Source organism: Exophiala spinifera (assembly GCF_000836115.1).
Source record: "Exophiala spinifera strain CBS 89968 unplaced genomic scaffold supercont1.10, whole genome shotgun sequence".
In the NCBI taxonomy this organism is placed as follows: domain Eukaryota; kingdom Fungi; phylum Ascomycota; class Eurotiomycetes; order Chaetothyriales; family Herpotrichiellaceae; genus Exophiala; species Exophiala spinifera.
Window position 1 is genome coordinate 149,829 of NW_015622522.1, and position 17,849 is coordinate 167,677.

The 17,849-nt window shown below is 49.7% G+C and overlaps 7 protein-coding genes across 7 annotated transcripts; 3 read left to right on the plus strand and 4 right to left on the minus strand.

The window, feature by feature from the left end:
• Positions 1-47: 47 nt before the first annotated feature.
• Positions 48-569, minus strand: PV08_11730 (uncharacterized protein; the record flags this gene model as incomplete). The annotated part of the gene is made up of 1 exon (XM_016386038.1): positions 48-569. One exon carries the CDS (start codon positions 567-569, stop codon positions 48-50), a length of 522 nt encoding a protein of 173 aa, XP_016230170.1.
• A 309-nt stretch (positions 570-878) lies between these two features.
• PV08_11731 (uncharacterized protein) lies at positions 879-1,748 on the minus strand (the record flags this gene model as incomplete). The annotated part of the gene is made up of 1 exon (XM_016386039.1): positions 879-1,748. One exon carries the CDS (start codon positions 1,746-1,748, stop codon positions 879-881), a length of 870 nt encoding a protein of 289 aa, XP_016230171.1.
• A 236-nt stretch (positions 1,749-1,984) lies between these two features.
• On the plus strand, positions 1,985-3,925 carry PV08_11732 (uncharacterized protein; the record flags this gene model as incomplete). The annotated part of the gene is made up of 1 exon (XM_016386040.1): positions 1,985-3,925. The coding sequence occupies one exon, from the start codon at positions 1,985-1,987 to the stop codon at positions 3,923-3,925; it is 1,941 nt and encodes a 646-aa protein (XP_016230172.1).
• A 3,555-nt stretch (positions 3,926-7,480) lies between these two features.
• On the minus strand, positions 7,481-9,499 carry PV08_11733 (uncharacterized protein; the record flags this gene model as incomplete). The annotated part of the gene is made up of 1 exon (XM_016386041.1): positions 7,481-9,499. One exon carries the CDS (start codon positions 9,497-9,499, stop codon positions 7,481-7,483), a length of 2,019 nt encoding a protein of 672 aa, XP_016230173.1.
• Positions 9,500-9,527: 28 nt separating this feature from the next.
• PV08_11734 (uncharacterized protein) lies at positions 9,528-10,388 on the minus strand (the record flags this gene model as incomplete). Its single annotated transcript, XM_016386042.1, has 2 exons — positions 9,528-10,036; positions 10,094-10,388. 2 exons carry the CDS (start codon positions 10,386-10,388, stop codon positions 9,528-9,530), a joined length of 804 nt encoding a protein of 267 aa, XP_016230174.1.
• A 3,052-nt stretch (positions 10,389-13,440) lies between these two features.
• Positions 13,441-15,765, plus strand: PV08_11735 (uncharacterized protein; the record flags this gene model as incomplete). The annotated part of the gene is made up of 1 exon (XM_016386043.1): positions 13,441-15,765. One exon carries the CDS (start codon positions 13,441-13,443, stop codon positions 15,763-15,765), a length of 2,325 nt encoding a protein of 774 aa, XP_016230175.1.
• Positions 15,766-16,247: 482 nt separating this feature from the next.
• Positions 16,248-17,632, plus strand: PV08_11736 (uncharacterized protein; the record flags this gene model as incomplete). Its single annotated transcript, XM_016386044.1, has 2 exons — positions 16,248-16,569; positions 16,617-17,632. 2 exons carry the CDS (start codon positions 16,248-16,250, stop codon positions 17,630-17,632), a joined length of 1,338 nt encoding a protein of 445 aa, XP_016230176.1.
• Between the last annotated feature and the right edge of the window lie 217 nt (positions 17,633-17,849).

Here is a 17,849-nt window from a genome sequence, read left to right on the forward strand (position 1 = left end):
ATCTCTGATTTCCTCGCCAAAAGCACCGTCTGGCCCTCCACTGATCTTCATTGTGCCGTTGGCCCCATCGAAGACGATGCGATGTTTATTATCTTCTTCATCACGGCCCTCACAATGTGCTTTCTCTTCTTCACACAAAACCTCAAATCTCTGATTTCCTCGCCAAAAGCACCGTCTGGCCCTCCATTGATCTTCATTGTACCGTTGTCCCCATCGAAGACGATGTGATGTTCGTCGTCGTCTTTTTCATCGCTGTCCTCGTCGGCAATCTGGGTCCGGCCATGGTACATACTCGACACTTTTGCCTTGCCATTGGGAAGAAAGTTGACTTTGTAGCCCAGCACGCTGGCAATGACATCGCGAAACTCGGCGGCTTTCTGTGTCCATATCTCGCGCTGACGTCTCATCCGTTTCTCCTTTTCCGCGACAATCATCTCCATGTCTTTGAGGTCGAGCTTGAGGGCGTCCACGGTGCTAACAGGAGCAAACTTGACGCCGTGTAGGTCTTCATCAAGCAATTGCGCTAACAGGCCTGCATTCTCTTCCTTGAGTGTCTGCAAAGTGGTCATCTTGATCGTCTCAGCCTGTGCCGTAGGATTATTCCGCAGCTCCAATATGCAAGGCTTTGAGAAGAAGAGGAGGATATTTACTTTGGATCAACCTCTCAACGCGGCCTTGATACATTACCGCTTCTGAACCCTGACCCTTTTCAAAAGATGAGAATTTCCGTCATCTGTAGTACTCGTCTTTGAGTTTACTCGATATCTCTTCAATAATTGCAGCTTTTCTCTGCTAATGGCCACGGTTGGTCTTTGACAAGCCGTCCTACTAATTTAGACATGGGGCAATTTTTCCTAGAATCTCTGGATATAGCATCGTCAAGGTTCGATACGTGTCCGTTTCCGGGACAAAATAGGGAGCCTTGATGGTATCGCTGTTTGTAACGAGATACCACTAATCTGTGTAAGATTAACACTTGCTCGGGTGTCCCAGGTTGTGGGTTCCGATCGATCAGGGTTGCTTTCCAGCTGATTTTCCATTTGCTTATCAGTCTGTTCATGCGTCGAGCCTGATAGTGTTGTGCTCTTTTCCTGTTCTAGCCGCCGAATGGTTTCTCGGAGCTTGCTTGTCTCTTGTTCATGTTTGCGTTGTGATGCCATGAGACTTTCCTTGGCTTCACGCTCAGCTTCAGTCTTATTCTTGACTTCGTGCTTGAGCTCAGAATTTCTCTGCTCCAATTCGGCAATCCTTTGCTGCCATACTTCACCCGTTGTCTGAGTGTCCGCCGGGAATTCTCCTTCTCCCTTGTCAGAGGAAACTTGTGCTGTACGGTTCAGCTCTCCATTCGACTTTGCCAGATCTAGTCGTGATCGCGCTAATTCTGTCATTGTTGCGGAGAGATTTTCTTGCACTCGGTCCAGTTCTTCACGCCCGCGGTCCAGTTCTTCATTCAGTTCCCGGTTGCGGTGCGATGTAGCTGTACGAGCCTGTTCTGCGACTGCAAGAGCCTGTTGTGTGGCTGCAAGAGCTTGCTTTGTATCTGCTAATCGTAAGCTCAATGTTTCTTGTCTGTCGATACTGATCTTTAGTGCCTCGACATGGGCACCTGCACCTAGTATTGTAGGAGCAAAAAAAGGATCATCCTCGTCCTTGTCGAAGGAGGACAAAAGTTGGGTAAGGACGTCGAGCAGTGCATCTAGACGTTGCTTGCAAGTGCCTAGAACGTCTGCAATGTTTTCATCATCCATGTCGGTGTCAACCAGATTGGTTTGAATATTCCGCTTAGACTTATGTACGCAGGAGGGTCCTGGTTTTGGTGAGTGAAATAATAGACTATTGCTACAGTGTCATTTAAATCGTCATTTGAACTCAAGACCGCGCAGGTTGGCTGTGACTATTTTATTAGGACAAAATCTTGATAGACTCACCACACTCACCACACTCACGCCAATTTCCATGATTTAACGTCATGGAGCGAGAAACGATGGCCTCAGAGCCTTCTCATTCAAGACATTCGTCTTCTGATCAAACCAAAACAGAAAAGATAGCCTCTCTGCAGGAAGAACTGCTGAAGGTTCTAGACAACGTGAAAGTCAAATTTGGCCTCAACGCTAAAGGTCGAGAAGCCTTCAACAAAGAGCTTGACCAGACAATACGAAATGCAATCCGTCATACAACACATCATCAAGAGGCTAAAGCTGAAGCGGTAAGGACGCACGAGCAGTTATGGTCTCAGTTAGCATCCTTGAACGAGCGATTCTCAACTCTTACGCTAGATTTTGGCCTTGACACATCCGAGGACGACCGAGAAAACGAAATAATTCTACGGGAAAGCGTCCTCCAACTCGTCAGAGATATTCTGTCAACGCATCCAGAAATAATAGCCGGGTTGCAGGTAGAAATGGCCGAAATCAGTGCACCGGTAGCCGAGGAGCTCGATAGGCTACGAAGATCAATCCGGCAACTTGACTCGGTTTCCCAATCCCTGGGCGAAAATCTTGCAAAGTTCAGCAAAGAACATTCGAGTTTTGCTGAAACTATGAAGTCGGCATCGACTGCCTTGAATATGGCAATGTTCCCTGAGGAAAGAGAGCATGAGCAAGCCTGGAGCAGTCCTCGAGACGCAGAAGAGGAATGCATTTCCTTGAGAGATGAGCTTAAAAAGCTCAAAAGCGAAGCCGAAAGAGAAAAGGAAGCACACAAACAGACTCGAAATGAACTTGGATCCCTTAGGGAACAGGTGTCAATCGAACCTGACTCTGTTAGAGAACAGAGATCGAAGGAACTCGACTCGCTTAGAGGTCAACTTGAGTCTGAGAGAGCTGCACATAAGCAGACACTTGCTAAACTGAAAGCCTATAGAGAACAACCACGTGCTGGGGGAGCTGCAGTAGAGCGATCACAATATAGGCCGATGGATCAACCATTACGAACTCGGCATATAACTAGGACTGAGACTGAGGCCAAACTCGAAAAGGAGGCCGTCGACGTTCTTTCTACAGTGAGTCATCAACCCACCAACACACGGAGTTTGAAGAGAATTAGAAGCTCTTCACCGGATGACTCAAATGCAAACAAGAGAGTATCTGCTCCTGGTACCGGCAATTTAGGAGGTAAGGTGACTTCGTCGCTTGACCGTGTCCTCCAGGGTGTATCATACCTGAGGAGACCATCTCAAGAGTTATTCTACGGCGGCTCTCAGCGCTTGAGGATTGAAGGACTATTCGACGAAGGTCTAGAGGTACTGTCACTAACACAGACACTCTTCCGTCTCATGTCCCATCTCGACTCTGCTACTGAGAAACTGTCTTTAAAAGATACCATTTGGTTAGCTACTGCTATCACCAAATGCAATTTACAGGAGATGGAACTCCCTGTTCTCATGACTCTGTCATTTTTGATCATCACCGTTCAAGAAAATCACTTTGAGGCTGATTTCATGAATGAGATAGGTATACTTTACTGTATCTGTGCCATACTTACAATGGTTCAGGGCCCTCAGAGAAGAGCCGCCTTCATTGATGACCATGCTAGAATCTTCTCTAGGCTGGCTCCAGACTCTATTTTAGCCCAGCAGCTGCTAAGTCTCATAGAAGGTCAAGAAGATAACCTACAATATGAACTTGGCTCTCGGATTAAAGCAAAAGCTGATGCCAATGATGTAGGTATCACGGTCGGCAACTACCATTTACAAATGGAGAGAGACTGTGGAATCATTGTTGCTGCGCCTCAGGGATCCGGTGGGCAAACAAGAGTTGGCGTACTGAAGCCTTCACAAATTCGGCTAGATTTTGACGCTGCGTCCCGAGACGAAATTCTGATACTTAGCTGTATGGAAGCTCCTATCATCGGGACGTGGAGGGCAGCCTGGCCGTTAGAAGCGAGAGTCTACCGGACTTTTAAAAGAGCAGCAAAGGACCTTTAAGGGATACTATTGTTGCTTTCTGTAAGTGATATATGACTATATGACTGCATTTGATGACTGCACCAGGATGAGCACAGTATCCTGTGACTATGACGAAGTTCAACGTTGCACAGACAAATGAAAAGGCAATGGTACACCGCGACGCGCACCAGGGCAAGGAACCTTGGCTACGTGAGCACCAGGGCAAGGAGCCCGCATGAAAGGCAAGGAGCCTCCCCAGAGTGGAAGGTCCTCAGCACTCTGCAGTCACCAGAAAGAAGCCGCCGAGACAGGTGGATGGTGATCGTCGGATCACAGAAGACAAGTCAACTGCTGACTCAATCAGACAAACAAGGCCGAATCAGTACGGCACTCTAGACTGCAGTTCGAGTTCAAGTCTCAAGTATGGATAAATTGAGCACTAGAATGAGATCAGGGAGTATCTAGGGGAGAGAGCGTTCGGGATAGAAAGAATCCTTGATGGTGTGGGTACGTGCACACGAGAGGACGTTGCACCGGGGGGAAACCTGAACCACCAGTGTTGTGTCGCTATATGAGGGTACTCGGATGCAGAAGATACTGTCATATTGACGAGGGATTACTTTTGAGCAAGCAAAGAATCATGATCCCAGTTCAACAAGCCCTTTGAGAATGAAAGTGACCGAGCCGAATGTGTAGTAGAGACCGTAGATGTATCAAAGACTCCTCCATGCTGAGGCCGTTGTACTGCGAAGTTCTTAACGAGATCTTAGGTTGATGTTGCAGATTGTTTGCAGGTGTCATCTCACAGGTTCTCTGATTGTTCTTGGGTTCACAAGTGTATGATCGTCATTGGTAGTCACAGTAATGGCAATCTTGACTTATTGTAGAATCGTCAATCGTCCAAATGGCCATCGCAAGTATACTTCAAACGCTACGCAATTGACGTCTGCTCGTTATTCTCCACGTACAAGGAGGCACAGGTGGTCGAAACCGAGAAACGTTATACCAGCGGCTGTGATGTGGCTGTAGTCTACCCGCGTAGACTTCTGAACCTTCGGAGACTGGCAGCACAAACGCAGGGAGAGATGAAGACCATATTATCTCTACCGTAGCACATCCTGGCTTTTGAAAATGGACCTGTTTGTCAAGCTTCGAGGAGTTCCCATTCCTGTCTGGTGAGGAAAAGGCGGCTAGACATTGCGCACCGAATTGAAATCTTCTTGGAAAAGGCACTCACAACGAGGCGAATCATCGTTGCTAGACATAGCTCTGGAAACAAATGAAGTCAGCCTGCCGTTTACTCTAACTTGTGTACTGATGACCGGACAGCTCAAGCATTCAGCGATAGCCTCCGGGAGTTAAGCCCTTGACGAAGGACGATGGGGACATTACGTGCTACAGCACAGGTCACAGCAGAAGCAACCCTGGCGCTGGAAAGAAGAACCATCCAAGATCTTGCAGCCCAGGGAGCTTTGCCAGTGAAAAAGGCAATCCGGCGGGGGTGTCTTGACGTCCATGGGGTATCGATTGATTCAGTCAACCCACAACACTGACTTCATCCCCTCCGGAACCTCCAGGTCTTGTGCGGGTCTTCGAGAAGGCGGACAATTGGAAAGTGGGTTCCAATCCCGCAGACGACGGTCAGAATACCATCCACAAGGAAGATCCAGGGCCAGTTAACGTGCCCCAGATACGATTCATCTTCAACAGCACGAATGAAACCTAGGATGCCAACAATGAGGAGCAGGGGGCCGTGGAAGACTCTCCCTATATGCAAGTATACTTGCAAGTGTCAGTGATTAAGACCCCAGAAGAGAAAATTCAGCATGGGTGAGGTAGACGGCCACGTCTGTTTTTCTGCCAGGCCGTTTCATTGGTGGCATACAACAGTGCCGCACAGGTATAGAGGGGGGTTGGATGCAGTTACGGGCCCAAGTCATTGGCGACTAACTAGTGGGATGAGAAGGTGAGACTGCGTTGGATGTCCTTCGACTGCGAGATGGAACAATATAGTTCAAAGACTTACCTCAGACGTGAGAACAACTTTTGCCCGTCGCGGTCAACAAGAGTGTGTTCCGACTGCGTCGACATCACTGTCATTCCGATGCTATTATGTTGGTCAGGACACAAATCAGATGTAGCAAATAGGCTATTGCATCTGCGGCTCTAGGCCTAATGATTTGACAGATCCATGGTCTGAGGCTCTGTGCTAGCGCGAAGTTAGGTGCTGGCCCGCGAAATCGCAGCAAAAGCCCACAGGTGGAGCTACGACTCTCTCACAGTGTACCTGTAGTCAAGTCGAGATCGGTCAGAGTCGAATTACTTACCTGCCCTTGATTGCCTAAGCCAAATGCCCCGAGGCTTCTTGCTTAGTCCACTATCACAGTGACTCCCCGGCGGAAGGAGGCTAGGATCCGAGGAAATGGGAAGGAGGGAAGGAGATTTTGGTGCCTGAGTCCGCCTTTGTACCTGGCCTGACCTCCTCTTCCCTGATGTGTGTAAAGAATTCCAATCTCTTAATACGGCCAATCCCCTTAGACATGAAAGGCGGATACGTATCACCATAATGAGGTCGAGGGGCAGAATGAGGTCGAGGGCGAAAAGGGAGAATGTTATATGGTTATCGAGCCATACAAAATATGTATGTTTAGTATACCAATCTCTTCCTGGTAATGTCCTCCTCTTCCAGATCATGTCCTCCTCTTCTTGATAATGTAAATAGGTCTGCAATATTGAGGTTCTATCACAGGGATAGACGCGAAGCGAGGAAGTATGGGAAGCTTGGATCCTGTTCGCAGACTCGAGGCGGGGGGAGGAAGGCCGGAGGATAGAAGCTGTGAGCCTGTGGTGACCTATGCACTTGGCTTGTCCTCCTCTTCCCAGAATGTTTTCAAATGTCCAATCTCTTCCAATGGCCCAAGTTCAAAGATCATCACAGCGTATAGCTTCGAAGGGGTGAAGGTTGTTGGGGGAGTGGCTTGAATTTCCAGAGAGCGTATTCAGAATCGACAGACAGGCTATGACTGCGATGAGAGAGGGAAAACGGTTGAATATGATGATGCTGTTGTCGTCGTGTCAATGTTCTGAACATGAGGGTACTCGTTCACGGCACAGAGGTATGGAATTCGCGTTCAATCGGCACCCGTGAGATGTTCGAGTTCTAGCAAAGGTGTGATGGGAATTGAAGTGTCAGGCTTGCACCAGTCGAAGGATCACGTACCATCAGATAAACTGTTGACTCTTCGCTCTCGTGGTCCGTTGTCTGCCCGGCACAAAGAAATATAATGGAATGTCACTTGACAAAGCCATTGTTTCTTTATCCTCTCGATCAAGGCACAATAACTGCGGACCCGGTGTAGGGCCTTGCGTACTACTCTCTACACTACAGTTACCACATGGATCTACACAATGGACACAAAGGGAGAAGCTTCCGTACAAGGGGTTTCTCATTCAAACATCTACCTCGTACATAGACACAGACATACACATTGGAATGTCCCGGGGGATCGTGTCCTTGCCGGCATTCCTGTCGCACGAGATGGTATTACCCACTACCACTCTTTTGCCAATAACCTCGCGGTCAGCTGAGGGATTTCAAGACTCATTCTTCGAGTCATTTTCCGGCTCTGCCACTTTCTTGATCACTTCAAGCAAGAAGTATTCCGGCCAAGTAAAGCGCGGCAGTTGCGCTCTTGGTTGACTCTCGTCTGGGAGGAAAGCACCCTGGATTCCTGCGATCACTTCGGGATCCTCCATGCAGCTAGAGCTCAACCAGCTTAGAAATGGCTCGGAAACACCCTCGATGCTGAAGCATTTGGAGAGGTGGTCGGCCATATTTCTCTCGAAATCGTCAAAGGCTTTTTGGAGTGCCTGTTGCAGAGCTGTGAAGTTTTTCATACCTCTCTCCGTGTCATCGCCTAGTTCATTGCACTGAATCTTGATCACGACAATCAGCTGGTCGACTTCGCCGATCCAACGAGTCGGAAGTTTCTTGATTGCGTTCAAGAATTCCCTCGTCTTGGCTACGATTCTGTCCTTTTCCTCTGACTTTGATTCGTTGGCCTTCAAGACGGTCGCAAACTGTGAAGCCTTTTCATTCAGGTCTTCCAATGTTTTCCCAATGAAGTCTTCATACTTTCGGATGACGACTCGATTCAGTACAAATTCACTGAAGACGTGATCCATCAAGCCTTTGATGTGAACATCTGCCTCTTCATCCGATCGAGGCATTATCTGAGGGTGGCGCCGATCCTGTGTTGTCGTCGCAGCCCCTGCCCCTCCGAAGTCATCATCGTCGGCCCAGTCCCCAAGTTCCTCTTCCTCTGGTTCCTCTTGACCGGAGGATCGAACAAACTCTTCGAACCTAGGCTCGCCATGCTGGCCGCGGGTGCGCTCGTACTGTAGATCGAGCTTTCTTGGCGGAGGTGGCTGAAACGCCTTTTCTTTGCGCTCCTCGATGCGAGAGCAGATCACCACCTTGACTTTGTTTGGCAGATCGCCAAAAGATTTCTTCCTCGCTGGCGACCAATGCGGCATGTAGATCTTGTAGAGATCAAAGACTTCTTGTCGAGCCGCGAGAAGAACATTGAGTGTCCTCGCGCTTCCACCTTTCTCATGTTGTTTGATGGCAGCGTCGAGGTTTCCTCGTAAGGTCTCACTGTACCTAAGTTCTTCCATGGGAAGCATGGGAGCCAATGCTTTGTACCATGCCGGACTGAGATCTCCCTTGTTCTTCTCAGTGTGGTTTGGGTTTGGTAAGCTAGAATGGTGTGTCACGCCACCATAGCCTTCGTTGGGATCAGCGGCGTTCGTAGCATCGCTGGATATCTTCTTTTCTGATTTCGGTTCAGGGTTCGGCAATACTTTCTCTTTTGCCACCTTTGAATCTGCTGGAGGTTCCTTGCGAGCCTCTGGTTCTCGAACCGGAGCAGAGAGTGGCTCCTGTATAGCTGCAAAGGGTAACCACTCTCGAACTGTCTTGAGATCGAATTTAGTGGGTCTCAGACCCCGGGAAAATGCGTACTCCGTATCGATCGAGTACTTGAGGCCCCATTTTGCCTTTGCAAGTCCCCATTCAAACCCAGTCTGCGCTATGGGTTTCGGTAGATCCGGGTGCATGGGGTCTGCCTTTGGGTACAAATCCGGCCGGTAATAGTGTCTCGGAAATGGTACCCAGTCGTACTCACGAGGCCACGGGCGGAAGTGTGTGCGGTGACTATGCTGCAATGGCGGATTGTCGGGAAAGTCGCGCCATTCTCCCTTTCCACACTCATTGACCGTGTGCCCTCTACCACCGCACTGTGTGCAGTGGAGTTCTTTACTTCCGCTACCGCAAGGCTTGAAAGCTTCGTAATAGCCCTTGCCATGGTAGCATGTGGGGTGTGGCAGTCGGCACTCTTTGCAAACTGTACCCGGGAATACCTTATCGCGTATTATGCCCTTCATGCGCACGTCGAAAGGTATTTTGTCGAGCTGGTGGCTTTCTTTCAGTGCTCGAATAACCTCCGCTGGAGCTGCCTGGCGCGTAGCAGCGAACGACATCAACGGCGCCACGACCGCACCCGGGGGCGCGGCTGTAGCCCGCGAGGGCGGTGCTGCTGGACGGGAGGCCATGGTGGAGTATTTCTGAACTCCCACTTGCTCACTCTGCAGTTTGGTGCCCTTTCTGACTTGCTTGGCTCCCGGTTTTCTTGCTCGGACCTGGAACTGGCGCCAGCTGTCGATAGCTAGGCGTTGCAATTGCAGGCGTAGGGCCTGGTAGAGCCGGGTAACTCGACGACACAGGACTTCTGGTCGGTGCAGACGACGGCCGGCTGTGGTCTCGTCGTTCTACATCGCGACGGGACCCCTCCAAGATTCTCTCTCTTTCTTCAAGAGCGCGAGCAACGATCGTCTGAACCATTGCTTCAGATCGCGAATCCAATGTGAACGTCGATTCGGAACGTTCATCAGACCGCACTGAGGTCACTCGCTCCGCTTCTGGTGCATGATGGGATGAATGGCCATCGTCAGATGCGCCATACAAATCATCCGTTTCTGACTCCATGTCACGGCTTCGCGGGTTTCTGTCGGATCTTAGGACCGTACTCAAGACTTGCTGTTGAGTACATCCTGGACCGCGCATTTCCCCGCCGTTTATCTGCCCGGACCCTGTAGATAGTGAGTAAGTGAACTCCGAATACAGAAACGGGCGCAGAGGATACTTACCTTCAGCGGGTGCACGGGATTCGGAACCAGTATCAGGTGCTTGTTCCTGATACTGGCGGTAGCCTCCAAGCGATTGCTTTGCTTGTTGGCTACAAGCTGCATCCAGCGTACCGGGTAGCAGAGCACTACGGGCCGCTACCTCCTGTCTGGGTAGCGGTGTAGTGCTTGCTGCGCCCGGGCTGGGTAGCAGTGGATCAGGCTCAGGAAGCAGCTTCGCTGCCCCATGGCATTGCCAACAAGGAGACCAGTCAAATGGTCGTTGAAAATTACAGTGTCCGCAATAAGCGTAATTCATTTTATTGGACGCACCCTGTAAGATGATGGTTGTGGTGGGAGAGAGGAGGAGGAGGAGGAAAGGTATCAGAGGATATCAATTTGGGTATGTCGCGGTTCTGCACATGGCTTGGCGAGAGTCACTGCCCGCCAGGTAACTGTACTATTTGAGACTACATAACACGAAGTAACTATCAACATCATCTCCTTCAATTTCAGGATTCCAACGCGCTCGGTTATCGACCGTGGTTCTTGGGCGCGCAAGGCTGCGTTGATTCAGGGCGCGCCAAGACCGCTCAGGTCACCGTACTCCCCATGAAGGCTGTAGATAAAGTTGAAGCAGAGATCAGTAAGGTAGTCACCGAGGGCTTGGGGGTGGCTCGGAGAAATGTGCCAGACCATAGCACGATCCTGGGGCAAAGGATGCCTACGATGATCAAGTTGACGAGAGAGCATTCCAGGGTTTGTAGAACAGGGATCCTGATCGTTCTTGGACGCCCTACTCAGGCACTCACTTTCTGCTACTCCCCAGCACAACCTCTTGTTTATATCGCACTATGAACTTCATACCGCCACGCCATGTTAGTAGTGTTCGGGTCTAACCCGACGTGACATACTCCCACTTGCAGAGAGGTGATCACAACCCACCCAGGACAGCATGCATGATTCCTGGTGAGAATGCTCTCCCTCAATACTCCATGATCCCGTCCTAAACCTTGATTCATCCGCGCATGAAGACCAGAATTCGAACTACGGTGTAGAGTGTTATACTAAGTTGGCATATCCATATGTATGAGTCAGTAGTTGACTCGTCTTCCGCGATCCGGCGACCACTATTCTCACTTGTCAAGGCGATTTCTTTCTAGTGATTGTAGAGTCAGGGAGTCCTTACCCCCTATTCTGGCTCCTCACTCTCCACATGCGCAGCCTCTTCTCCCTGCGCGTGTAAAACTCCTTCGTAGTTGCATTGCGTTGTACTTATTTTAGGTGCACTTACATTATTCGCCCAAAACTGCTGCGATCATGGACGCTGCTTAACTGTTCCAGCGGCTGTTGGCATTGTCTCGCTGTAGCCCAAGTATAAGGCTAGGTCGAGGACACTTTGTTCGAATCGAGATCGATATGCTCCTGGTCATGCAGAGCCAGAGAAGCTTCGATAAAGCTGATGCTGGTCATCGACGAGGCTCGTATTCGTCTTTCATCAGGGTGTAGCTGTCAATGAATATTTAGTTCAGCTTGTGTTTGCTCCTGTATAGTTCTCTCTGGTGAATGTAATTCCTTTAAGCACATTAATGTCTGTGTGTTTCTTCTTCTCTTTCTGTATCTCGAGGATTGATCCGGGCTTGCTCATGCTCTCTTTTCACGAGAAGCATCAATATACTCATTTCGGCCAATGCCGATTGTGTAGGATCAACAGAACTCACTTGATTTTTGGCTGGACTTTGCACAATTTTCGCCAAATGACTTGAAATCCAGTATAGTCCCAGGGTTGACATTCATATTCTGGTTAGCTCTTTGACTAAGGCGTCGCTGATGTCGACGATTTCTGTATGCAACTTTGCTGTGGTTTCCGGGTGTATAGACAGGAACTCTCCGATGACTTGAAGCATGTACTCTCGTAAGATAGCGTGAGTTTGTCTCTCATTCTCTGATGTGTTGAGGCCAATATCTAGCATAAGAGTTGGGAATTTGTCATCCATAGAGTCTAAAGACGAAGGTCCTTACCGAGAAGGTTGTGAAGCCATCCTGTATCGACTGGTATCTTACCTTGGTAGCAGAGATCAGGCTCATTTTCTGTGTTGTATAGGTATATTTCATCCTTCTCGAGCGCGGACTAAACGAGTAGATATATCGAAGATCTTGTAAAAAACTCAGCTAAATTACCCACTGTCTGTACACGGGTGGACTCCTGGAAGACCATAGAAATTACCTATTCTCAATCGGGTAGGTTGTCCGGGTAGTGAGCGTTTCCCTCAGCCTGCTTGGCTGCCTTGAGGCGTATGAACCTCTGCCCCTTTCATCGCTTCAGCCTACCTACCTTAAATCGATCTCCCTCACCGAGACTCTTGTATCTGCGGAAACACAACCATAGGACCACCAGTTCCAGATGCCCGATGGCTTCAAATTCTCCTCGCACGAGACGTTCGTCATTCACTCAAAGCCAAAAAGAGCGGATAGAGACATTGCAGAAAGAAATGCTCAAGGTGGTGGATGTGGTGGAAGCAAAACTTGGTGGTCTCGACGCCAAAGGTCGAGCGGCCTTCACCAAAGAACTCGAGAAGGCAAAAAAATATGAAAAAGAGAAAGCAGCAGAAAAGGAAAATGTCAATGATGAAGCCGGAGATGGAGTCGTTGTCGCGGATGCCTCGGATCCTGAGTGACGATTCACCAGCGATATCCCATGGAAACAGGGATGGTCAGCATATCAATCGCATGGTGGAGGTTCTGGAGACGTCTCTAGGCTTGAACTATGGAGAAAGAAATTCTAAGTATGGTATCACCATCATACGGGCAACGTCGAGAGATGAATGTGCTAACTTGTGACAGGCTACCCTGGCGAACAGCATCCAATAGAGTGCTGTGAACACTCAATGTGCTATAGGGATATCATCTTCGGTGCGATCACCCCAGCCATTTCGAGCTGGTTCGGTCTCAATAAACCGCCCTACGCCTCGCCCTCTCAGTCGCCGTAGTGCTTATGTTCATTAGATTGGCATAGACTTTCCCCAGCCCGGTACTTGGGCACTATCTATAGCTGTATCCTGTATGGGGTTGTTAAATCCAAGCCTAAGGTAGTAGTCTGTTCGCACTTTGCAGCCTAGCGGCCTCACCGCAGCGGCCGGGAATTTTAGTTGCTTGACCACAGAACTGAGCCCGCACTCTCCTTCCTCCAACCTCATCACCTATGTCTCAGAAACCATTCGACTCTGGTACATAACATGGGTCCAAGATCAAGATCCGGGGGGAAGTCCCCATATTCAAAGACTTCTAGCTCCAACGAGGAGCAAACAAATACATTGTCCTCCCGACTGGAAAAGTTGTTCGGGAGTCACGATCGCCCGGGTATCCTGACAATGGCAGAGGAGAGACTTGCCATTGATCATACGCAAAGACAAGGCTTCAATGATATCCTTGAGGAGATAAACGAACTCAAAACCACTGCAACGGTTGCCGCCGAGGAGCAGAAAACACTCAAGGCCGACCTTGCGTCACTTACGGAGAAATTTCCCACGTTCGCAGTAGATCTGGGCATCGCCATGTCCAGTACCTCTGCAGAACAAATTGCCGCCGCCAAAGCGAAAACTCTGCAAATGGCTCGGAAAGTGTTATCAAAGCACCCCGAAATCATCCAGAGTCTAGCGGCCGAAACCACCGCAGACAACACGCCCCTGTCTCAACAGCTCAATGCAGTACGAACAGCAGTACGGAGACTTGAGGCTATATTGGAAGGGCTTACCAAGCAGGTTGCTAGATTTGGCGAAGAACAATCGAGTTTCGCTAGAGCTATGGACGAGGCCGTAATCCGCGTAAGAGCTACCGTCATCGCTGAGCAAAATGAAATTGAGCAGGCGAAAGCCAACGCCCGAGAAAAAGAGCAGGAAAACACCACTTTGACGATAGAACAGGTGAAGCAGACAAGCAGACTGCAGACTCTGGAAAAACTGCAGGAAAAAGTGTCTCGTGAAAAGGAGGCACTGCAAACTCGCGTCGAAAAGGTCCTCTCCGAGCTGACCGAGTCGAACGCTCACCGTAAACTACAAGAGGCTCAACTCTCGCGGATTGACCAGAGTCTACGCAACTCCCAAGGGGATGTCAAGTTTGCGCACGAGCAATACTCACAGGTCAGAGAACAGTTCCTCGACAGGACGCATGAACTGGCCGAATCTCTCCAGCAACTGGCCGAAGCCCAGCAAGCGTTCATCAAACTTCAACAGGACTATCATGGCGTGTGCCAATTTCACCTTGACAGGGAAGAGAGCTTCGAAAGAGAGCTTGCCGAGACAGTAACCCAGCGTGAAAGATTTGAAGGATTCTACACCAGGGTGAAGCAACAATTGGCAGATACCGACCACGAGTTTGCTGTAGCTGCAGAAGAGAGTAAACAACATTCTGCAGCCAAAGAAGCCCAGCTCATGGCAACACTCAGCGAGAAGGCCAGAATGGAAGACAAAATGGCAGGCCTCTTGGAATCTAATGCTAGACTAACACAAGAAAACGATGATTTGAGAAAATTGTTACAAAAGGCCTATCAGGCGACAAAGTCCGCAAATCAAAAGATACAAGGGCTCGAGGAAAAATGCACAAAGCTTTGTGCCGCGGCGGACCATCACGCCAGCACTCTGACCAGCAATGTAATCTTGCACAAGTCAGAGATGGATAAAGCTCAGGAAGACAAGGCAGCTCTATCCAGCGAAATCAAGGCATTGAAGGAGCGCCTTGATGAGAAGATGCAAGGAGAGACTCAGTCTGCCACTCTGGTCCAGTCTCTTAGAGATCGGCTGCGTTGCGTCCCGTTCTACCATGAACTGATCGCGTTGTCGGGGGGCACGATTCTGACCAACATGGACACTAGTGTCCTAGACCGCGTCATTCATCGATGCCTAAGTTGGGAAGAGTCTTCTCCAGGGGAAATCTCAAGATCGTCTCAACCTATACTTATTGAAGGTCTATTCAATGAAGAGGAAGCAGGTGAATCGCCAACGCAGACACTGCTTGCGCTATTACCCCGACTCGAAGCGTCCGGAGACCGAATGAGCCTGGCGGACATTTTCAAACTCACGACTGCAATCATGACATGCAGTTTTCAAGGCATGGAACTTTCCATCTCCATAACCTTGTCATTCCTCGTCACCTTGGTGGAAGAGGACCGCTTCGTAAATGGGACCATGGAGGAAATGGCCCTACTTTACTGCGCCTGCACCACGCTCATGACAATAGAGGACCCGCATAGAAGGGCTACTTTCAATCGCCAATGCAAGAAAACGTTGTCTAGCTTAGTACCAAATTCTACCATGGCTCAGCAGCTGACTAGCCTGGTGGATATGGATGTCGGACAGCCACAACAAGAGCTGGCAGCACGACTCAAAGCGAGCGCCGAGGAGAATGACATTGGCGTTACAGTCGGGATCTACCACCTCCATATGGATAATGAGTATGGTGTTGTGATTGCTGAACCACATCAACCCAGCGACCCTCCGAGGATCGGGTTCCTGAAGCCAACTGAGATTGAGCTGAAGGTCGACGTGATGAATCTTTCATTGGGACTACAGCTCACCTGCACGGATGCACATGTCATAGGAACATGGTCTGCGTCCTGGCCTTTGGATAACACGAGAGTTGCCTACACATTCATCAAGGCATGCAAGGCCGAAGAAAACCGGGAGCTAGATCTCACATAGACACCCACATTTTCCACCTCCACAGCGAGGGTAAGTGGACAAATGTAAAGACCTGCAGTCTTTGAGAATGAGAAATTGAGATTGGTAGGCACTTGTGCAGAGATAATGTGCGTGTATCGCAATAAAGTAGTAGGTAGCAGTTCCCAATACACAGCTGTCTCCCGTTCCCGCTGGACATACCTGATCCCCGTAGAGATAAGTCTTGGCGAGATGCATGAAAGCAGGCTAGCCCGATTTGGAAGGGGCGCAGCCAGGCCCCAAACACCACCGCAGCCAGAATCCTCCTCTCGATTCTATCAGCCTGGGAGTTCACCTGTCAGAAAGAAACAAGATTAACAAAATGTTGCATTTCAGGTGCACCAACCCAGCGTGTGTGTTTCGGATGCAAGTCACCAGACTCACATTCGATTCATGCCCAGAGTGCGAGAGCCCTCTGGTCTCTGTCACGAATAGGCAGGGACCAGGTGATGACGGAGATCACAATGATCGTCGAGCGGGCAACGGAGAAGACCGCCGACTATCGTATGAATATAGGGATGAGGGTCGCCGTATGGCCGATCCGCTACCCCTTCATCGCCGACTCTCTCCAAGGTACGAGAGAAATCGCGAAAGAAAACACAGTCCACGTCGCTATCGTGGACGACGAAGCCACAGTCCCGAGGACTCTGGACAACGCGAGAGAGAAAACAACCGCAATCTCTATCGTGAGCGACGAAGCCGCAGCCCTTCCTCTCGACAAAGCGAGAGAGGACCCAGCGACCATTACCGTGGAGACCGAAGAAGTCCCGGTCCTGACCATCGGCGGTCTCGGAGTCCGCGAGTGCAGACTCTCGCTGACTCACGTTGGGCAGATAGGCCTACAGAATGGTCCGATAAACAACGAAATCACGACCGAGGCTCACGTCGAAGCAATGCCTCTGCCAAGAGCGCCAACTATTCGCACGCCGGCAGAAAGGGGCGCAGCCATAAGAACAAGAATGGCAACGAAAAGCCTGATAATGGTCGTGGCCTTCACAATAGGGAGCCCTCCGGGCCTTCGCAGCATCCGATGACGAAGGCCGAGATCCCTACGAAGTACTGCACTTCATGTCACAGATCAAACCACCACCGCGGGGACAATTGTGCGAAACCTAAGACATTTGTCATCGCTCGGTTCGATACCATCTGGCATGAATTTTGTCCAACGGAGACATCCAATATTGCCGGAAAGGTACCAAGTACACTTATCGAAGTCAAAGATATGACGTACATTTTTGGCAAATTCCTTGTCGAATCGGGCAATGAATTCATCATGCAACGTGACAAGCTAGTGACCACAGTTGATGATTTCATGAGAACCAATATACGGGGTGACAGTTACAACGCTTGGAGAGACTACATGTGCTCCTGCGCTCTGGCCACTAATCACCTCTTTTCCCAGGTGCGGAAATACCTACAAGTCTACATGGGAGAGCAACTCGACAAGAGCCTCAGAAGTCTCGCGGAAATCGACAAAGTAAGCATTAATCAGGAAACGAGATTCGAAGACATGGACCGATACCTTCATTCCATTCGCGATGATCATGAGAAAATCAAGATAACGAGTTTGGGCGCATTCAACCTAGCGATCCAAGACCTTGGTTCATTTTGGAAATACTACCGGATAACTCAGAAAGACCTGGTTGGACGCCTTGAGAACTTGGTCAAGGATCATCCGGAATTCAAAGCATCAGGAAAAGTCGAAGCTGGAATCCGGATGCCTGCCATACTACTGCCTACTCTTGCAGAGGGACCGCCGACAACTTTCTGTCACGAAGACTACAAGTTGCCTCCGGTGGAGGCAGCCGAGCGGGCGTGGCAAGAAGCCACTCATGAAGCCAAAGAATAAACGGCTTGGGAATGGCCAAATTGGCTGGCGTACTTGTCAAAGTACCTACCGGTCCATTGGCCGCTTGAGAACGCACCAGACTAAGCTACTCTTCTGCATTCGAATGAGTCCGCCTCTGGTAACGTTCTCCGAGAAAATAAGCTGCATCTAATATGATGATCAGTTTGCATTGCATATGTACATTGTCAGAGCAGATGTAGATTTCAATGATAATTAT